The sequence below is a fragment of the Anabrus simplex genome, chromosome 3 (assembly GCF_040414725.1).
Source record: "Anabrus simplex isolate iqAnaSimp1 chromosome 3, ASM4041472v1, whole genome shotgun sequence".
NCBI classification, from domain to species: domain Eukaryota; kingdom Metazoa; phylum Arthropoda; class Insecta; order Orthoptera; family Tettigoniidae; genus Anabrus; species Anabrus simplex.
Window position 1 is genome coordinate 313,090,116 of NC_090267.1, and position 20,922 is coordinate 313,111,037.

The 20,922-nt window shown below is 42.8% G+C and overlaps 1 protein-coding gene across 1 annotated transcript; it reads left to right on the top strand.

Annotated features, from left to right (window-relative positions):
• Positions 1-16,738: 16,738 nt before the first annotated feature.
• Positions 16,739-20,344, top strand: LOC137499026 (uncharacterized). The gene is made up of 2 exons (XM_068227063.1): positions 16,739-18,473; positions 18,829-20,344. Exons 1-2 carry the CDS (start codon positions 18,259-18,261, stop codon positions 19,073-19,075), a joined length of 462 nt encoding a protein of 153 aa, XP_068083164.1. The 5' UTR covers positions 16,739-18,258; the 3' UTR covers positions 19,076-20,344.
• The last annotated feature ends 578 nt before the right edge of the window (positions 20,345-20,922 follow it).

Here is a 20,922-nt window from a genome sequence, read left to right on the forward strand (position 1 = left end):
ACTCTCGGCGAAATTTACGAATGAGAGGGTTGGTTGCTATCCTCATCCACTTCATCATCGCTAGAGGCTGGCGGATTGAATTTTTCCTACCTCTATATTACTACGGTGATATTGTCATTAGAAAGATAGCCTGAAATTGCGCATAGTGTTCCCTGGTTATGTTGCAACTTTTTCCAAACGACGGTTTGACCTAAGTGGGGCCAATTAAAGTGAGAATGAGATAGAGGGAAGTACGTTACACTGCTACCCCCAGAACCGACCTGTATTATATACCCTCTCCTTTTTTTTACACCGACCAATGGACACGTAATTATACATATTTACATACTTACTGGGTTAGCCCACATCTTGCCATACACAATGGTCTGCTGGGTGGCCGCCAAAAGCAGGAGAGCTTTGATCGTCAACTGTGAAGAATTTATGATGCATATTTCGCTATACTACATTCTTAACACGATTAATGTAATGAGGGCATGCCTTTAATAGTATCGTTTAATAATTGCTCTCCATCCGTATCCGAACAAATTATATCTCGGAGATTAATTAATATACAATGCCACTTTTATGTAGTTCTGGATCAAGCCCTGTTTGTGAAGAGGTGGGGCAGCGAAGTTCAGGATGAAAGTACAAGGGCCAATAAAATACGAATGAGTGCTTCTTTTAACTCTTGAGTCGATTAATGTGTATCAAAACAGACTCAAAACTATTACTTTTCTACATAGCCTCCAGTAGTACCTACACATTCCTTTCATTGCATTGGCAGGTTCTAGATTACTTATTTATAATGAAAAAAACGTTGGATACGAAGTTTTGCGCATCTTGTTTGTAGGAAAATATATTTTCACCTAAGTATTTTAAAGGGATAAAAAATGGTAGTCACACGATGACAAATCTGGACTATACGAGTAATGATTCAAAGGTATCCAAAGCTTTTATTCCACTTTGGGTTTAGCAGCAGGAGAAAAAGCACCATAAATGTGAAGTCTAGCGTTGTCGTGAAGAAGCAGGGTGCTGTGGATCGAAATTTTGTGACTTTTAAAACACTGGGCACACTTTTATAACTTATATCACTTGCTGCACTAATTTCACGAACACTTATTCGTACGCCATCGAGAAGGAGGTCTCGGACAACGTGCGTGAGTAAGGTTAGATGTTACTGCCCTACCTTGATGATAAAACGTATGCAGCTTGTATGGGCTACCTTTAATATGTACCATGTTGTGCCTCTGTAAAACATAAAATGCGTAATCATTAATTCCTTGCATTCTTTTCTTGTATGTGTGCAGTTTGCTTGTCGTCGCACCGACACAGAAGGTTTTTATAGAGATGATGGGATAGGAAAAGGGTAGGAGTGGGAGGGAAGAGGCCTTATTTAAGGTACAGCCCCAGAATTTGCCTAGTGTAAAAATGGGGAACCACGGAAAACTCACAGTGACCCACACTCTGCCGCTACTATCACAAGTCTTTCATACCTAACATAGTGGTCCTACTCGCAAGTAAAGGTGACCCATGGTGTGTCCCGCGTGATGATACTAATCACAAGTAGTTTCATGGTTCTAATTCAGTCATCCCTTGGTCGCCCCTTTTTGTTGCTTCTTACGACAGACAGGGGAGACTGTGGGCATGTTTTTTTGCTAGTGGCTTTACGTCGCACCGACACAGATAGGTCTTATGGCGACGACGGGATAGGAAAAGCCTAGGAGTTGGAAGGAAGTGGCCGTGGCCTTAATTCAGGTACAGCCCCAGCATTTGCCTGGTGTGAAAATGAGAAACCACGGAAAACCGACAGTGGGATTCGAACCCACTATCTCCCGGATGTAAGGTCACAACCGTGTGACCCTGACCGCACGGCCAACTCACCCGGTGTATTCTTCATCTGCGTCCTCCACCCACAGAGGGTAAAATAGATGGACAGAACTACTTTTTCATCTGAACTTAGCGTACTGAAATTTGAAGAAATTTATATTGTTAGGATACTTCTCTTAATTGGAATGTGAGCTACTGTTCGGGATGATCGATACGGTAATTGGTTGTGGGAGAGCAGTGGTAGACATACCAATAACGAGCTTTGCTTCTTGCCATTCTTAACGACCTACTGTCAATGGCAAGTAAAGCAGGGGGAAGAAGGAACAAGGCAATGCATGTGTGTAACTTCAGTTTTTTGTCTGTTCAAAATACTTTCAAGCAACTCTTAGACAGTCGAAATTACAGTAGGAAGAGAATTGAAAAGGGGTTATGAGTGAGCAGAGACGAAATTGGTAAAGTTAGTAATTAATGAACACACACAGAGAGAAAATGAGAGTGGTAGAGAGAAGACGACAAAAATATAACTTGGCGAGTTGAAAAGGGAGAATAAAAAAGAAAGAGGTTTGGCAACACAATAATGAAGGGTAGACAACAGTAGAACTAATGACGGAGGAGATGGGGAATTGAAAGACACATTGCTCCTAACTCCTTCTAGTTTCCAATGAATGCACGAATCCATCAGCAGTTAGATTTATAACGCGCACTGATAATACAGCTGTATGTCTAGTTCCACATTCAACTGAATCTTCATTCAAATTTTACCTTTGCTTAGAAATATTTATAGCCGCTGTCTCTACAGTATTTGCTTCGATGCTCCGTAGGTGACGAAAGAAGAGACACCTTTTATTTTGCTTATGAGCGTGTGCACAATCAATGTGAGATCTGTGATGCAGTAGTGGATCACGATCCTTCGTGAACATCGGCAAAACAATTGGCCTGTACCGCAACGGAAATAAATACGGTTTATAAGAAAACGGTGTTGTGTTACTATAGAGTGCGCACAAAGTCGGTATACCCCTACTCCTTATTTATTTATTTATTTATTTATTTATTTATTTATTTATTTATTTATTTATTTATTTATTTATTTATTTATTTATTTATCGATATTGTCAGATACGCATTGCTATCGACTTCGATTCTTGCCAGCAGTTGCCCAGATATTGAAAGAATGGCTGATACAAGTGATTATACGATTGAGGAACGTTTGCTGGCCGCTGTGTGGATTCATGGGCGTAAAATTAGTGGCAAACCACTCAACAATGTGAGGGACGATTTCGTTGCAGTGTTGGCGAAAGCAGCACCGTCAAAGAAGACGTCCTTAGAGTGGGAAGAGAAAGCCTTTTTAACGGGCAACGTTCGCGACGTACCGAGAAGTGGAAGACCATCCACCATACTTGAACTTTGTGCTCACGAGGAAATATCTATGGAACAATCTCCGGTCAAATCCACACGGAAACGTGGGTCAGAATTGGGGATACCGGAATCAAACACGAAGAAACGTATCAAAGTGGATCTGAGAATTAGGTGTTGGCGTCCATTGAGTGTCAGTGATTTATCAGATGATTTGGAGAGACGTGTTGATGCCTGTGGTCGGATTCTACAAAATTCCCGACAATGGCTTAGAAGGCAGAAGACATGTTCACTGACGAATGTGTGATTTATCGCAGCTCCCGTAGTCTCAATGTTTACTTTTGGGGAAAAGAAAATCCACATTTTTTCAAGAATTCGAGCGAAACCCACCTAACGTCAAGATCTGGGCCGGAATGACACAAATGCATCTCTTTGTCCCATATTGGATCATTCTGTTAATCACAACAGTTAGGCTACTTCCAGATGATTAATGACTGGCTCATCCCGCAGCTGCAAAATGCGGGAATCTAAGACGTTGTTTGATTTCAACACGATGGGGCGCCGGTTCACTTCGCAGTGGCTGTTCGATAACATCTGAACGCAGTCTTTGGAAATCGCTGGTTTGGTCGTGGATCGGGCAATGATTCAGCTCCTCTTGCATTGCCACCAAGTAGCCCTGATCTAACAAAACCCGACAACGCACACTGGGGTTAAATCAAGGAATAGGTAAGGAAGCTGCGGTATGTTGGAATTGATGATCTGAAAAATGCGGTGTGCGAAGCTTTCCAGACAGTGACCCCAACATGAGCATCAGTACACGGAGGCATACTCAGCTGTGCAAAGACCATGGAGGGACACACACGAATGTTTTAGATTCCTCAGATGTAAGATGTAAGTAGAAATACATAAATAATGAGTATACCGGGTCAGTCAGCTGCGCCTGACCTTTCTGCTTTTAGGCATCCCAACGAACGTCAATGGGGTGATGGTCGAATTTCCTTTGCCATGCACCAAGCTACAGTCACCTTTAAAAGACTTACTTCGTCATCACTGCACGACTTTTGCAAAAGCATGTATGCGACAGGTATTTACACAATACATCGAACTGTCATACGATTATGTAAAATGTGCGTGCCAATTATAAGCTTTAGATTGGTTATGAAATTATCGCCAAAAAACGATGGCATACTAATAGAAAACGTGTGTGAGTTTGTGAAGCGGAACGTAGTTTTAAACCAAGTACGCTTTCTGATAAACTGGAGGCAACACTCACCGTGGTGTAGTGGAATAACCACAGACGTGTTGACGGATGATGCGTTGGTAGGTGGGTTCGAATCCCACGAGCAATGAATACTTTTATTCACATTTTAAACTTTGAGGATCCAATAAGAGGCCATTCGTGCCACATTCGACCAATAGCATGAATGTTGAATGTGTAGTGGTCTGATACTTGGTGTAGCTAGCAGTCCTGGTCATTTCTTCGCTATGTATTCAGCAGATGAGTATGTTGACATGCTCCTCATCTACGGCGAAGCAAAGCAGAGCGCACAGGAAGCACAGCGCCTGTACCAGGAAAGATTTCCACACAGACAACAACCAAACGCAAATACGTGTAGGAGGGTGGAGCGACGTTTGCGTATAACTTCGTCACTTTCCCGAACAGGTCCTGTTAGAGAGGAACTAATTACGTTCAGTGAAACTGCTGAGATGGTTTTGGACACTTTCAGGAAGAATCCTCACAAGAGTACCCGGGCAAAAGCACAACAGGCCAACATTAGCAAGTCGTCTGTTGTAAGGATATTGCATTCCATTTTTTCCCCGTATCACCTGCAGCTACACCGAGAACTCTACGGACGAGATTTCTAAAATCGTGTTGATTTATGTGCGTGGATACTGACGCAAGTGGCAAATGATCCAGCGTTTGTATCTCACATTTTGCTTTCGGACGAGGCATGATTTCATACTAACTGCTCTGTGCACTACTGGAGTGTTGAAAATCTCCACTGGGTAAGGCAGGCAGCATTTCAGGCACGATGGGGAGTAAATGTCTGGTGTGGTATACTGGGTGATCACCTAATTGGACCATATTTCTTTGAGGATTATTTGACAGGAGACCGGTACCTACAGTTTCATCAAGACCAACTACCTAGAGGATGTGACCCTGGGTGATCGTGTAACCATGTGATTTTTATGTCATGTCAGTTTGAGTTTAATTTATTTTAATTTAATATAAGGATGTACGGACTTTGTGCGTACGTAGGTTTGTACGTTTGTCTCAAGAGACATCGTGTGCGTCACAGGAGGATTTGTAACATTCAAAGTGCAATAACATGAAGTGCCAAAATTTCTGACTTCAGCTAATTTTCTTGGCTTTCTTGACCTTGTCCGCTGCTCCTCTTATCAGACAGCTCCTCTGTTGGTATCACGAGGCTGTCTGAATCACATTCCACCCCTCAGTATAGAAAAAACATCTCAGGAAACTAGCCGGGAATAGAACACATGTGTGGTCGCGGATGCTAACTGCGTAGCAAATGTTGATTTGACGCTGTTTTACGGCCGGATGCACTTCCTGACGCCAACCCCATATGGAATGATGTAATCACTATTGCGTGTTTCTGTGGTGATTAGTGGTGTGGTGTGTTGGCCTATTATGAAGAGGAGAGTATTGGGACATAAAAAGACCCAGTCCTTGAGCCAGAAGAATTAATCATAAGAGATTAAAATCGCCGACCCCGGCGGGAATTGAATCCGGGACTCTTTGAAGGGTAGTACGCTGACCATTCAACCATTCAGCCAACGAGTCGGACAACGTCTTTGATACTACTTTGCTAAAGTTTCTTGGACGTACTATAATGTTGACAAAATCTAATAGCAATCATATGACCTCAGCTACTGTGTTGCAGACCTTCTCAAGCGGAGCTATCTAGGCGTCCTAGCGCCCTGCCTACCAGTTTCGATGTTCCGATTGTGCTCCTGGCTAGTAAGGAAAGCAGAAATCTACAGGACGGTTCCTATAAAAATCCTACCTCATAGCGCAACAGCCCCGAAAGGCCATGGCCTACCAAGCGACCGCTGCTCATCCCAAACGCCTGCGGATTATGAGGTGTCGTGTGGTCATTACGACGAATCCTCTCGACCGTTATTGTTGGTTTTCCAGACCGGAGCCGCCATTTAATAGATAGCTCCTAAATTATAATCATGTAGGAAAAGTGGACCTGGAACCAGCCCTCACATCCAAATAAAATCTCTGAAATGGCTGGGAATCGAACCCGGGGCTTACTGGTAAGAGGCAGGCACAGTACCCCTACATCGCTGGGCAAGCGGACAGTTCCTATGGCTGAGTTAATTTAAATTTTTTGGGTAACACAAGAGAATTTTTAACATGCCAACTGCAGTAACATGGAGTGTCAAGATTTGAGACTGGGTCGGGTTCGAACCTGCAAGCTTGAGAGAACATGAGTCACATGCTCTACCACTGATCCACTGAAGCAGCTGAAGTTGTTAGAAAGGAAACCAGATTTTCATAATGGACTATAGAATGCAGTATGTGTTTTAGGAATATTTGATTTAGACACGTGATTTTCCCCTTCCTTCGTTAGTTCAGAACGTGAACTCGTGTACAAAATGACCAATTTATAAAATTTCTCAGGCAACTCTGCTTGCGATCATTTCGGGGTAGCTCAAGTGGGGCTACTCATTTCAATCCTTCGATCTCCTTGGTCGTTCTTACATTTTACAGGATGAGGCATCTTAGAAATCATATAAAATAAATCCATGGCACAACAACCCATTAGGGCCTTGATCTGCCTATGGCTCATTCCACGTTAAGAAAACAGTACGGTATTGCTTCAAGGAGTGAACACACCCCCTCTGAGACACCCATAATTTCTCGTGGTTGAGGAATATTATACTGTACTTTGTAATGTATTACGAAAGATAGATAAACAAGATGAGGGATTTTTACCCTGTGTTGTTAAAATAATTACATAACATTTCCTTTTCCATAAATATATTCATAGGGAGGTAGCACAATGGCAGGAACAGCCATCGCTTCGTTGCCTTTCTTCATTTTCCTACTTCTGTGTTGCTCTGGCACAAGCATCGTGTAGTCCCTCACTCTGTGAATCGCCGGCACCTCACTTCTGTAGTCAAGTCATCTGCAATATTTATTTGTTGCGTGTGTGATTTTAGGGTTTAAATCAGTGCATACTTATCTTGGGTTGAGTGAGAGTTGGTTGTAACTTTTACTGCATACTATCTGTGTGTGTTCTATAATTTTCGTACCGTAAAGAAGTTGTTACTGAAGACTTTGGTACTGGGGTGTGCGGCGATACGTCATGGCATAACTTGTACAGATAAAAAAATGCCTTGTGTCTTATTTGTGCTTGGTTTTGTTATTTAGCTCCTCTTTCTTAAGCGCATTTTAATTTTACCATTTCTTTTCAGGACCGCATTTCATTTTTACTATTGTTATGGTGAGCGGTACGGCAGCAAAGTAGTACACCGCGTTGCCTGCGGAAATTTATTAAATGTAATTAAATGCATCCATCACTCCTCCCCCCGCCATTAAAAGATATTTTTCCATTTGTACCCCCAATTTGCCCTACACTTCAATGCTGAGCATTTTTATGTGCCATACTGAACCATTCTGTTCATTGAAGCAATTGTATTAATTTGAGTATTGGATATTGGAATCATACTAGGCCACCCACGAAGCCGATGTCTTACAGTATATGTCATAAAGGGGTCCAGAAGAAGCGTTCTTATGTGAAGTGAGCGCGAGCGTCATTATGAGAAATCTCCAGAACTCATTAAAAGAAGTTATGTCCCAAGCCAAGCCTCTTGATGAAGTTTGGGGACGCTTTCCAGTTCGCGGCTAAACTTATTCTAGGAGGGAAGAATGAAATAAATTAATATCTTTAGTTACAGAAGAGTTGCATTGGATTGGAGACAAAAATTGCAACCTGTATTATTTCCGCTTTAGTTTGATAGGCATTAGGGCTACATTAATTAATGCATTCGCTAATTTGAGCCCATGATATAATTAATGCGGGAAAGTTTCCCGGGCACGCTAAGATTGCACGCAGCCAAGCGGCTTGATGACGCGACCCGGAATTATAAATTAAGGCCGCCAGGGCATATCAGAGTCATTCTTGGACCGAGAGGCTGTGGGAACGAGTCGTCATACTGCGTGTTGGTGCTGAGAACGACGCTTTGTCTTCAAGCTACATCGACTGCCTGTACTGCTATTTCTGCAAAGATGTAAGTAATCAACTTGAATATTCAGAGGAATTGAAGATTTTCCCTGTGAGATTTATGCTATGGGGAGATGAGGTACTGCTTACATGAGACTAATGAACTAGTAGCTCCCTATTTCTGTGAGGTCAAGGGTTGCAGACGGAATGCTAGAATTATTATTGGCTCAGGTTAGGAATTCTAAAACTATATGTTGTCCATGTGATAGGGTGATAGAACAGTGACGGAGAGTAGTAAAGAAACTCTTGTGTACCAGGTTAAAACTCTGAACGAGACTTGGTCAGTGTGACGTGTGAGACACGCTAACAGTGAAGACAGGCATCGAGTTTGGACAGTCTGTAATATATGAATTTATTTTCAGTTACCCCAGCATCAAGTCAGAACGAGGGTTTGACAGCATCATTGCACAGAAGCCACAACCAGGAGCTGAAGCCAACACAACAACGGGCATCGATCCAGGAACGTTGGGAGCACCTGACCAGCACAACATCGAAGAGGACACCTTCCGACTACAGAGGGAGCTGTACGAAGACGCTACACCAGCAAGAATGTCTCCAAGTGGTCAACAGTATCTGATGCAAGCCCGGCAGTCTATCAGAATGTGGTAGATCCAGTGGTCCACAGGGATGGCCGCTCCGCTATGTTCTCAAATTTAAGGTCAGAGCTTTCCAATTCTGTTTCAAGCATGTCATTTAAATTTAGATAGGAATATGGGGGCCGTCAGTCAACTAATTTGTGGTAATAGGAGAAGTTCCCTTGTAATATAGAGCTAGGCCTCAAACTCGAACCCCGTACTTTAAGGTAGATGTTATTTGTAAAGTCCTTGTTAGTGAAGTTATGGTTCATTGTAATTGCGTTATTTTATTGTACGTGTTTTTGTAAGGGTCTGATTGAACTCATTTGGGCATAGGAGGTTAGTCTACAGATAGGTACTTTTATGAGATCCCATTCAGGCATTTGTTTCTGCAGACGTAGAAGTGTATAGTTATGACCAGATGGTGACCAAGTCGTGACCAGGAATTCACCCAGATTCACTGATAGTGTGCGCGAGTCCAATATTTAAGAGGTTTGAGCCCATAAGAGGCAGAAGTAGAATTTGCAGTTGGTATGAGAGAGCCCAACCATTGAGAGTTTATTGAAGATATTTTGGAAATGCCTAGTATGGCAATGTGACGATCGCTTAATGATTAGTGTTTTGTAGCACCAGGATTTAGCCCATGAGAGGCATTAGTAAGATGAGCGAGATTGCTGAAGGTATGGAGACGAGGGCAGATAGCCCAGGTATATTTAAATGATGGCTTTAACAGCTGACTACGTGAAATGTACTTTTGAAAGGCAAGACTTTAGCCTGTCTCCTCGGTGGAGCTCATAAATTAGGGGGACTGCTGCAAGTGGAGGGGTGAGAATGGAGGTCATTGAGCTTGACGTCACAGGCTGGTGTGTTGGTCGTCTGCAGTATTTCAAGTATGCTAGGAGGGGAAGAAACGACCTTCTTGTTTTGAAAGCAGAGAGAGAGATTTGTTTTATGTCCCATTTGTTTTACGTAATATTTTAACACTGGCCCGTTTTATACTGACACCCTTGTATGTGTTGATTGGATTCTTTCATTTTGTTTGCATAGGTATCTTGGACACCTTACCTGTCATAGGACTAGGGTTCGTGACCAAGTCAGGTCATGGTAAATTTTGTGGTGATTTTGTTAGCACCGGGGTTCGACGGCGCGAGGCATTGTAAATTTTTATGGGAATCATTGTTTTTGTGTAATTAAGCAGATATCCATCTCCAAAACTTCGTTACTTACACCATTGTAACATGCTTGTTGCAGCTCACGAGTTATTGTGAAGGCAGTGAACTGATAGTCATCGGCTCAGCGTCATTTTCCCATCTCATATTGATATGATCTTTTATTTGTAAATAATTCAATTTTATGTAATAAATCCCTATTTGTTAAACTTGGAATGCAGCGGTGTTTTCTGTTAGATATTTTATTTTTTTAATTTAGTCGAATTCTTACCTGAGTAGGCACATGTCCTAGTGTTTTATCTTTATGTTGCCCCGTTATACCCATGTTATCCCTGAGAAGAGCGTTCTACCGGCTGATTGAAGAGGACAGTGTTCAGGTAAGACTATGTGCACCAGATCACGTCTGTGAGAGTTTGTTCACTACTGTACTCTAGGTTCGAGACCGGCCTTCGCCTGGACGGAACTTTATAGTGCAGTAGGGCACATAGTTTACTTGGCGCAAGCCATCGTGGGGCTCGATATTGCTGTAATGAGGGCTACCCAGACAGTGTTAACAGAGCGCCATAGTTTAATTGCCGAGCTACGTGGTGGCCGAAATTCCGTAAAAGGGGCCATAGCGCCATAGTTTAATTGGTGCCCAATACTCGTGGAGCTCGATAACTTTGAAAAAAGGGCTAACCATAGCGCCATGGTATTAGACGAGTAACGAATGGCCCGATATTTCAGTAAAAGGGACCATAGCGCCATTGGCTACATTGTGAACTTGGTGTGGCTAACTGAGGACCCGAGATTGCAGTAAGGAGGGTCAGACAGCTTATTTTATTATGCCATCAGGTGAGGCTTGATATTTGTGTAAACGAGCTCACATAACCAAGTGGTATTTTGCTGATTTTCCCCATAAAATAGGGCTATAGGTCATAATGTGTGTCTATAAAGGCAGGACCTGATATTTTGGTAAATAAAGGTCGTGCAAGGCTTGATTTCAGGCATATGTTATACAGCTGCATTCGATTAGGTGTTATGCAGGTATACCAAGTTTGGTCTGTGATCTGTACTGTTAGCTTGGTGATATATTTGGAGTATGTTGTTAAACTTGTGAGGTTGAATGACTGCCAGTTCAGAGAGGTATTTTGTGAGGTTCTGTCTTTGATCTTACCATTAGTTTATGGATATTGCTGTTGATGGTGTTTAGCGAGGATGTGCTGATTTTGTGGTTTCCTTGAAGTGATGGAGGATATTCGTGCGGGAATTTGACCTGCAGGGTGTTGTGTTTTACAGGTGGATAATCGTATAGCTTGGATTTTTGCATGTGGTAGTTTTAGCTGTTTTTTATGTCATGTGTTGGAGAATTTTATGTTTGTGTTGTATATATGTTTTGTATCATAGTGTTGTACTGACGGTTACCCTATGTTTGAATGACATGATATTAGATTGAGGTAGCCAATGTAGGCTTTGAAAGTTCGAGAGTTTAGCAGTAGGAACCTTTTGATAAATTAGAAAGTGTAGGAAATTTATAGTATTTGAAATTTAATCGAGGACATACGGAGCGGCTTTTCCGCCGGACTTTATAACCAGTGAGTTGAATGTCGGTAGACATGGGAGAGGTGCTGAGGCACCTGAGCGAACAGTTTGTGGCGCTTGGTGAGCGTTTGAACGACCAAGTCAGTACAAATTTTAAAGAACAGGAAATTAGGAACTCGGAGCAGATAAAAGAACAGTTTGAGGCGCTTAAAGAGGAACTTAGGGAGGATATAGGTGAACGTTTGAACGAACAAGTGATTAGGAATAGTGAGCTATTAAATAAACAGGGTGCCAAAAGCGAGGAACAGTTTGTGGCGCTTGGTGAGCGTTTGAACGACCAAGTCAGTGCACAATTTAAAGAACAGGAAATTAGGAACTCGGATCAGATAAAGGAACTGAAGGAACACTTGACCGAACAAGTAGTACGCACCGAAACACGGGTAGCTAACCAAATAACTGAGCTAAGGGAGCACACTAGCATTCGTTTGGAGCAGTTGGCCTCTGAAAATGAAGCGACTAGGGAAACCATAGCAGAATTAGATACCAAAATAGAAAATGTACGGCTGTGCTGTGTTACCACGACCGAAAAGTTAAGTCAACAGATGGAAGAATCGCACAGAACGGTAGAGAAGCAAATTCAGGAAGTAAAGAATAGTATCGAGGGGATAGAACAGCGCATGGAAGAAAAAGATAAGGAGACTCAGTCCGAACTAGGAACATTTAGAGAAAACTTGGTGGCAGTCGTAGTCCGTATGGGTCATACTCAAGAAGAACTAGTCAGAATAGAAGAAAAACTAGAGGCTAGGACTCAAGAAGTGGTAGACAAATATGAAAGGACGACCGAGAAAAATAAGGCTAAAATTGCTGGACTAGAACTGGATTTACGACAGACTAGGAAGGAAGTCAGCGCGGAGGTCCAGGGTTTGAAGAAGTGCCGTGAGCAGGAACAACGGACAACCGAGAAACGTATACTAGGGTTAGAACAGGAAATGGAGAATATACGTGATAAGTTGGACCAGTTAAAAATTGAGGAAGACAACGGAGTAAAGAAGCGGAAGCTGAGTAGAACTCATAGCCCGATGGAACACCAGTATGGAGATGACAGCCTGAATGAAAGTCAGGAAGAGGGACATGAGATACTAGGAGAATCATTTAGGGCTAAGCCAAGGATGGGAAATTCAACCCTATTCAGTCAAGACAGTGTATTCCCAGGTTACCATTGGATTAGGGCACCCGAGGAGAAACCGAAGAAATTTGAGGGGAATGGAGAGGTCACACCCCGTTCATTCCTGAAAGAGTTAGAGACCTACATGGACGAAGGACAGATACCACCGGAACGCAGACTACGCACGGCAGAAAAGTATCTTGGAGGGATTGCTGGAGCTTGGTTTAAAGCGTTTGGGCAATCATTTAAGAATTATGATGAGTTTAAACGGGCATTCCTGAATAAATTCTGGAATCAGGGACATCAATTGGCGCTGAGAATGGAACTCTACGCACGAAGATATGCGAATAGTACCCCCACTAGACTAAGCGAGTTCTTCATCTCCCAATATTTACGTTTGCAAGAGCTAGATCATCAGCCTGAAGAGTTGGAAATCGTCACAACCATTATCAGACAGCTGCCTGTAGAGGTACAGAGGGCTCTTATCGCGGCTAATGTAACGACGGCGGTAGCAGCAGAAGAAATGCTTAGGCTTTGGGACCAAACGTCTGCTCTGCATCAACCACGTATACGGGCCATAGAGACTGTCCATAATGTGAACATACAGGAAGAAGAGCAGATGGAAGAAAGAGGCCACAAGGAATGTCAAAATTCCGGCACTCAAACACCTACCCGGAGGGAGCGAGATGAAGAAAATCTGAAACCCAGAGGAGATATGAACTGGCGACCTCGAAGATGGAGCACATGGCAGGAGGAACCGGACCGATGGAAAGGGCAAGAACACCGAAGAAATTCATTCGAACAACGGCGGAATGACCGGCCGTACTGGAGACGAGACGGTGAACGTTACAACTCTAGGAGCAACCGCCAGCGATGGAATGGGAACCGAGCGAGATACGACAGGCCAAGGGAGAGTTCACTGCGCCCGAGAAATGGTGAGAGACAAGACGGCGCCTACCACTCAAGAGGGAGAGAGTCGGGGGAGATGTCAACACGCGACACATGGCAGGAAGCAATACGGAATCACAGTGCTGCTAACTCTCCTGGAGCTGCGAGCTTGGCATACCAAGAATTTCATAATGGCGCCAGGCCAAAAGGTCTCAACCCAAATGCACCTAGCTTTGCCGAGATCGAGAGAGAGGATAAAAAAAAAACGAGAAATTTAGTGCCAGGAGATAGAATATTTTGCGAGGATGCCGGTTGGATGACTATAGCTATACATAATTGGGTTATCACTCCTGATGATCTATTAGAAGATCCTAATAAAAGTAATTTGCCCAGACCGAAAGAATTACCTGTAATTTATACCAGAATTCACGGTTTAAACGTACGCTGTCTGGCTGACACTGGAGCCACGGTCAGTGTAGTATCACAGGCCTTAGTTTCGGACATTCAAAACAGAGTTCGTATCCCGTCTATACCAATTTCGAAGGTAAAAATTAAAGGGATTATACCTGACAAAGTCACGTCCTGTAAGGAGCAGGTATTACTCGACATCCAGATTGGAGATTTACTGGTGTCACATCCATGTATTGTGCTGCCTAAAATGGAATACAATCTTATATTAGGAGCCGATTTCTTAAGAGAATACGAAGCTGTAATTGACATGGGTACGAACTCTATCATGTTAAAATTAAATGGTAACCAGGAACGAGTAGAATTAAACCAGAACCAGGGTTACCAACCCGGGGAACGTATTTGGACAATGGACATGCAGACGGAAGAACTTGATTCAGAAAAATGGCTACAGGATCACGAAGAAATTATTCCAGAGTTCGAAATTATGGTATCCGAATTGGAAGAACAGCGAGAGAAAGAAAAATTTCTAGAACTGTTGCCGAGTAAAATCGAAGAAGCAAAGATTAGTCCGGAAGACAAGGGACGGCTACAGGAGTTATTGATGAGGCATGAGACGGTCTTTGGTTCGAGGCCTGGAAAGATCCCGAATTACCAATACAAATTATGTGTAAATAACGGGGAGCCTTTCAAACAGCGACCATATCCAATTCCAGAGAAGATGTTACCCCAGGTCCGGGAGGTAATCGACGACATGGAGAGGAACGGGATAATCGCCAAGTCCCCGAGTCCGTTTTTGAATCCGTTATGTGCAGTGCCCAAGGCGAATGGAACGGTGCGCGTGTGCCTTGACGCACGATCTTTGAACCAACGCCTAGTCCCCGAGTATGAGAGACCTCCAAACCTTAAGGATATTCTCAAGAAGTTCGGAGATATGGAATTTTTCAGTACGGTAGACATGACTTCAAGCTTTCACCATATCGTTTTGGATCCAAGTACAAATATGCTTACTGGATTTTTATTTGACAACCAGACGTATATTTTCCTACGTCTTCCATTTGGCCTAGTCTCAAGTTGTGCTGCTTTGATAAGGGCACTGGAATCGAACCTCAGTCCCGAGGTAAAAGAGTTTACGATTCGGTATATCGACGATATTTTAATCCGCACAAAAACCCTGGAAGAACACATGGAAAAATTGAATTTACTATTTCAGGACCTCGAGAGATGCAATTTCAAGGTTAATTTTGAAAAGTCACACTTCTGTCAGCGCAGGGTATTGTTCCTGGGGCATGTTGTCGATGGTCAAGGTATCCGGCCCAACCCAGCTAAAATTGCGGCGATACAAAATTTTCCTAGGCCGATCAAGATTAAACATGTTAGGCAGTTCTTGGGCCTAACGAACTTTTTCTCCAATCATTGTCCCGGTTACACGGATACAGTGGCGCCTCTTCAAGATATGTTGAAAACCAATAATAGATGGAAATGGGGAGAAGAGCAAGAAAAAGCTTTTGTAAACACTAAGGTACTTTTAGAAAATTCTGTAAAATTGGGGTACCCTAGCTTCGATAGGAAGTTCATCATACAGACGGACGCTTCTGCAGTTGGAGTTGGAGCAGTGCTGTACCAGGAAACACCCGAGAGGGAGCATAAAATATCATATTTGGCTTTCATGAGTAGAAAATTACGCGGACACGAGTTGAAATACACGACCACCGAGTTGGAGATGTTAGCCATAGTTACTGCCTTAGCTCACTGGAGAAAGTATGTGTACGGATTCCCAGTAGTGATTAGAACTGATCATAAAGCACTTACCTTCATTCTTAAGACGGACATGGCTAATGCACGGGTCAGTAGATGGGCACTTTACGTCCAGCAGTTCGACCTCACGGTAGAACATTGCCCAGGGAAACTGAACATACTAGCTGACGCGTTGAGCAGAAATCCTAATCCGGAGGAACTTACAATACACCTAACTCTGTTAGACCAAGAGGATCAAAATATACTGGAGAGACTGCGGAATATTCATGAGGAGCAGGAAAATTACCCAGAGACCGGACGGCTAATCCAGTACTTTCGGAAAGAACTCCAACCCGGGACTCCACAGTACGCTGAAGCGGAGCGCAAAGCGGTAAATTACCACTATTTTAACAACATTTTGCATAAATTTGTGGATGAGAATCATACGAAATTTAGAATTGTGGTACCTCCGCGATTACAGATTGACTTGATATGGATAGCTCATCACTCTACAGGACATTCAGGAATTGATAAAGTGGTAGCAACACTGCAGGAAACTTTCATGTGGCCTAAAATGAGGTCGATGGTACAGAAAATCCTGCGTACCTGCGACATTTGTCAGATGGTGAAACCAAATCCGTACCTTCTAAAGCAACCGCCACGACCACTGATACCTACGGGACCACGTAAATTATTCGCAATAGACTTCTTCGGTCCCTTACCCTCTGCTACTAGGGGCTTAAAGTACATCCTTGTCTGTATGGACGTCTTCAGTAAATTTGTTACATTATGCCCTATTCAAAAGGCGAATACTCGTTCAACGCTATCGCAGATTAAAAGAAAGATAATACCCATTATGGGTAAGCCTGAGAGCATATTAAGTGATCATGGGAGTCAATTCACTGCTGCAGGGTTTAAGCGTGAACTAGAAAGACTAGGGATCAAGCATGTCTTATCCAGCATCAGACATCCGCAAGCTAACCCGAGTGAACGTATCATGAGGGAGATATCCAAGTATTGCAGGATATACTGCCCTAGAGAACATTATAAGTGGAACACTGTAGTGCCCATTATTACAGAGTGTATTAACACAACTAGACACGAATCGACCGGTATGATTCCAGCATGGATTCACAATAATGAGCTGCCTAAACGTCCTTGGGAAAATGTAATTCCGTGCCCTAGGGATCCTCAACTAGCTCAAGAGATATGTGTTAATAACGTTGCAGAACACTTAAAAGCACAGGCTGAGAAGCGGCTGCGTAGAACTAGGAATAAAAGATTTCATAGACCTTTACAAGTGGGCGAGTTAGTGTTAGTGAAGACACCCACTGTCTCTAACCCTACAGAGAGATATTACCATAAGTTCGCTGAGCTATACACTGGACCGTATAGAATAATTCATAGTTATGAAAATAACTCATACAAGGTACAAAGCTTGGACGCTACAGTGACTAAGGTCTTTAACTCATCAAACCTTAAGCCCTTTTTCCAACCCGGCCAATATCAATTAGATAATCTGGAAGAAGAAGAAGAAGAAGGAGGCGAAGAAGAGGAAGAAGAACCTGAGGACGAAGAGACCGAAAATCTTGCCAGAGAGGAGGTTATCATTCCGGAAGAAGATGAAAATGACAGCGAAGAAGAGCAACCAGAGGTACCCAATGGAGAAGAAGAAGAAGAAGAAGAAGAAGTGAATATGATTTCTCCAGGTGACCAGAAACAGATATCTGAGCAGCGCAAAGAAACGGAGTGTCAAGACTGCGAGAGTAACCACCGGAGATTTCTAGCTCTGCTGGATGCTTATTACCAAGTTAGGAAGGATAGGGAGGCTATCATGTCTGTAGCTGAAGATAGTCCCATGCCCTGAAGTTTTGAATATTGACAGCAGATATGATTGCAATGAAAAAATGATCTTGGATTTTGGGAAAATAAAATTCTTGACAGAATTTTATTTTGTCGTTCACGGGGGGCTATGAACCATTCTGTTCATTGAAGCAATTGTATTAATTTGAGTATTGGATATTGGAATCATACTAGGCCACCCACGAAGCCGATGTCTTACAGTATATGTCATAAAGGGGTCCAGAAGAAGCGTTCTTATGTGAAGTGAGCGCGAGCGTCATTATGAGAAATCTCCAGAACTCATTAAAAGAAGTTATGTCCCAAGCCAAGCCTCTTGATGAAGTTTGGGGACGCTTTCCAGTTCGCGGCTAAACTTATTCTAGGAGGGAAGAATGAAATAAATTAATATCTTTAGTTACAGAAGAGTTGCATTGGATTGGAGACAAAAATTGCAACCTGTATTATTTCCGCTTTAGTTTGATAGGCATTAGGGCTGCATTAATTAATGCATTCGCTAATTTGAGCCCATGATATAATTAATGCGGGAAAGTTTCCCGGGCACGCTAAGATTGCACGCAGCCAAGCGGCTTGATGACGCGACCCGGAATTATAAATTAAGGCCGCCAGGGCATATCAGAGTCATTCTTGGACCGAGAGGCTGTGGGAACGAGTCGTCATACTGCGTGTTGGTGCTGAGAACGACGCTTTGTCTTCAAGCTACATCGACTGCCTGTACTGCTATTTCTGCAAAGATGTAAGTAATAAACTTGAATATTCAGAGGAATTGAAGATTTTCCCTGTGAGATTTATGCTATGGGGAGATGAGGTACTGCTTACATGAGACTAATGAACTAGTAGCTCCCTATTTCTGTGAGGTCAAGGGTTGCAGACGGAATGCTAGAATTATTATTGGCTCAGGTTAGGAATTCTAAAACTATATGTTGTCCATGTGATAGGGTGATAGAACAGTGACGGAGAGTAGTAAAGAAACTCTTGTGTACCAGGTTAAAACTCTGAACGAGACTTGGTCAGTGTGACGTGTGAGACACGCTAACAGTGAAGACAGGCATCGAGTTTGGACAGTCTGTAATATATGAATTTATTTTCAGTTACCCCAGCATCAAGTCAGAACGAGGGTTTGACAGCATCATTGCACAGAAGCCACAACCAGGAGCTGAAGCCAACACAACAACGGGCATCGATCCAGGAACGTTGGGAGCACCTGACCAGCACAACATCGAAGAGGACACCTTCCGACTACAGAGGGAGCTGTACGAAGACGCTACACCAGCAAGAATGTCTCCAAGTGGTCAACAGTATCTGATGCAAGCCCGGCAGTCTATCAGAATGTGGTAGATCCAGTGGTCCACAGGGATGGCCGCTCCGCTATGTTCTCAAATTTAAGGTCAGAGCTTTCCAATTCTGTTTCAAGCATGTCATTTAAATTTAGATAGGAATATGGGGGCCGTCAGTCAACTAATTTGTGGTAATAGGAGAAGTTCCCTTGTAATATAGAGCTAGGCCTCAAACTCGAACCCCGTACTTTAAGGTAGATGTTATTTGTAAAGTCCTTGTTAGTGAAGTTATGGTTCATTGTAATTGCGTTATTTTATTGTACGTGTTTTTGTAAGGGTCTGATTGAACTCATTTGGGCATAGGAGGTTAGTCTACAGATAGGTACTTTTATGAGATCCCATTCAGGCATTTGTTTCTGCAGACGTAGAAGTGTATAGTTATGACCAGATGGTGACCAAGTCGTGACCAGGAATTCACCCAGATTCACTGATAGTGTGCGCGAGTCCAATATTTAAGAGGTTTGAGCCCATAAGAGGCAGAAGTAGAATTTGCAGTTGGTATGAGAGAGCCCAACCATTGAGAGTTTATTGAAGATATTTTGGAAATGCCTAGTATGGCAATGTGACGATCGCTTAATGATTAGTGTTTTGTAGCACCAGGATTTAGCCCATGAGAGGCATTAGTAAGATGAGCGAGATTGCTGAAGGTATGGAGACGAGGGCAGATAGCCCAGGTATATTTAAATGATGGCTTTAACAGCTGACTACGTGAAATGTACTTTTGAAAGGCAAGACTTTAGCCTGTCTCCTCGGTGGAGCTCATAAATTAGGGGGACTGCTGCAAGTGGAGGGGTGAGAATGGAGGTCATTGAGCTTGACGTCACAGGCTGGTGTGTTGGTCGTCTGCAGTATTTCAAGTATGCTAGGAGGGGAAGAAACGACCTTCTTGTTTTGAAAGCAGAGAGAGAGATTTGTTTTATGTCCCATTTGTTTTACGTAATATTTTAACACTGGCCCGTTTTATACTGACACCCTTGTATGTGTTGATTGGATTCTTTCATTTTGTTTGCATAGGTATCTTGGACACCTTACCTGTCATAGGACTAGGGTTCGTGACCAAGTCAGGTCATGGTAAATTTTGTGGTGATTTTGTTAGCACCGGGGTTCGACGGCGCGAGGCATTGTAAATTTTTATGGGAATCATTGTTTTTGTGTAATTAAGCAGATATCCATCTCCAAAACTTCGTTACTTACACCATTGTAACATGCTTGTTGCAGCTCACGAGTTATTGTGAAGGCAGTGAACTGATAGTCATCGGCTCAGCGTCATTTTCCCATCTCATATTGATATGATCTTTTATTTGTAAATAATTCAATTTTATGTAATAAATCCCTATTTGTTAAACATGGAATGCAGCGGTGTTTTCTGTTAGATATTTTATTTTTTTAATTTAGTCGAATTCTTACCTGAGTAGGCACATGTCCTAGTGTTTTATCTTTATGTTGCCCCGTTATACCCATGTTATCCCTGAGAAGAGCGTTCTACCGGCTGATTGAAGAGGACAGTGTTCAGGTAAGACTATGTGCACCAGATCACGTCTGTGAGAGTTTGTTCACTACTGTACTCTAGGTTCGAGACCGGCCTTCGCCTGGACGGAACTTTATAGTGCAGTAGGGCACAATACATTACCTCTGATCCTGTACGAACCAAAAATAGCCCCTGTAAATCCCCCGTCCCCTTTAGTTCATGAAAATTACTTCTAACTTAGTTTCTTTCGTTTTTTTTATCTTGAACGTAAATACTGAATTTCACAAATGTATGTGATTGATTTCCCGTGATTGTGTTGAGCAGAGCCATTCAATATGGCAACCCTGTTGCCATACGAGCAATACTGTTTTCTTAACATG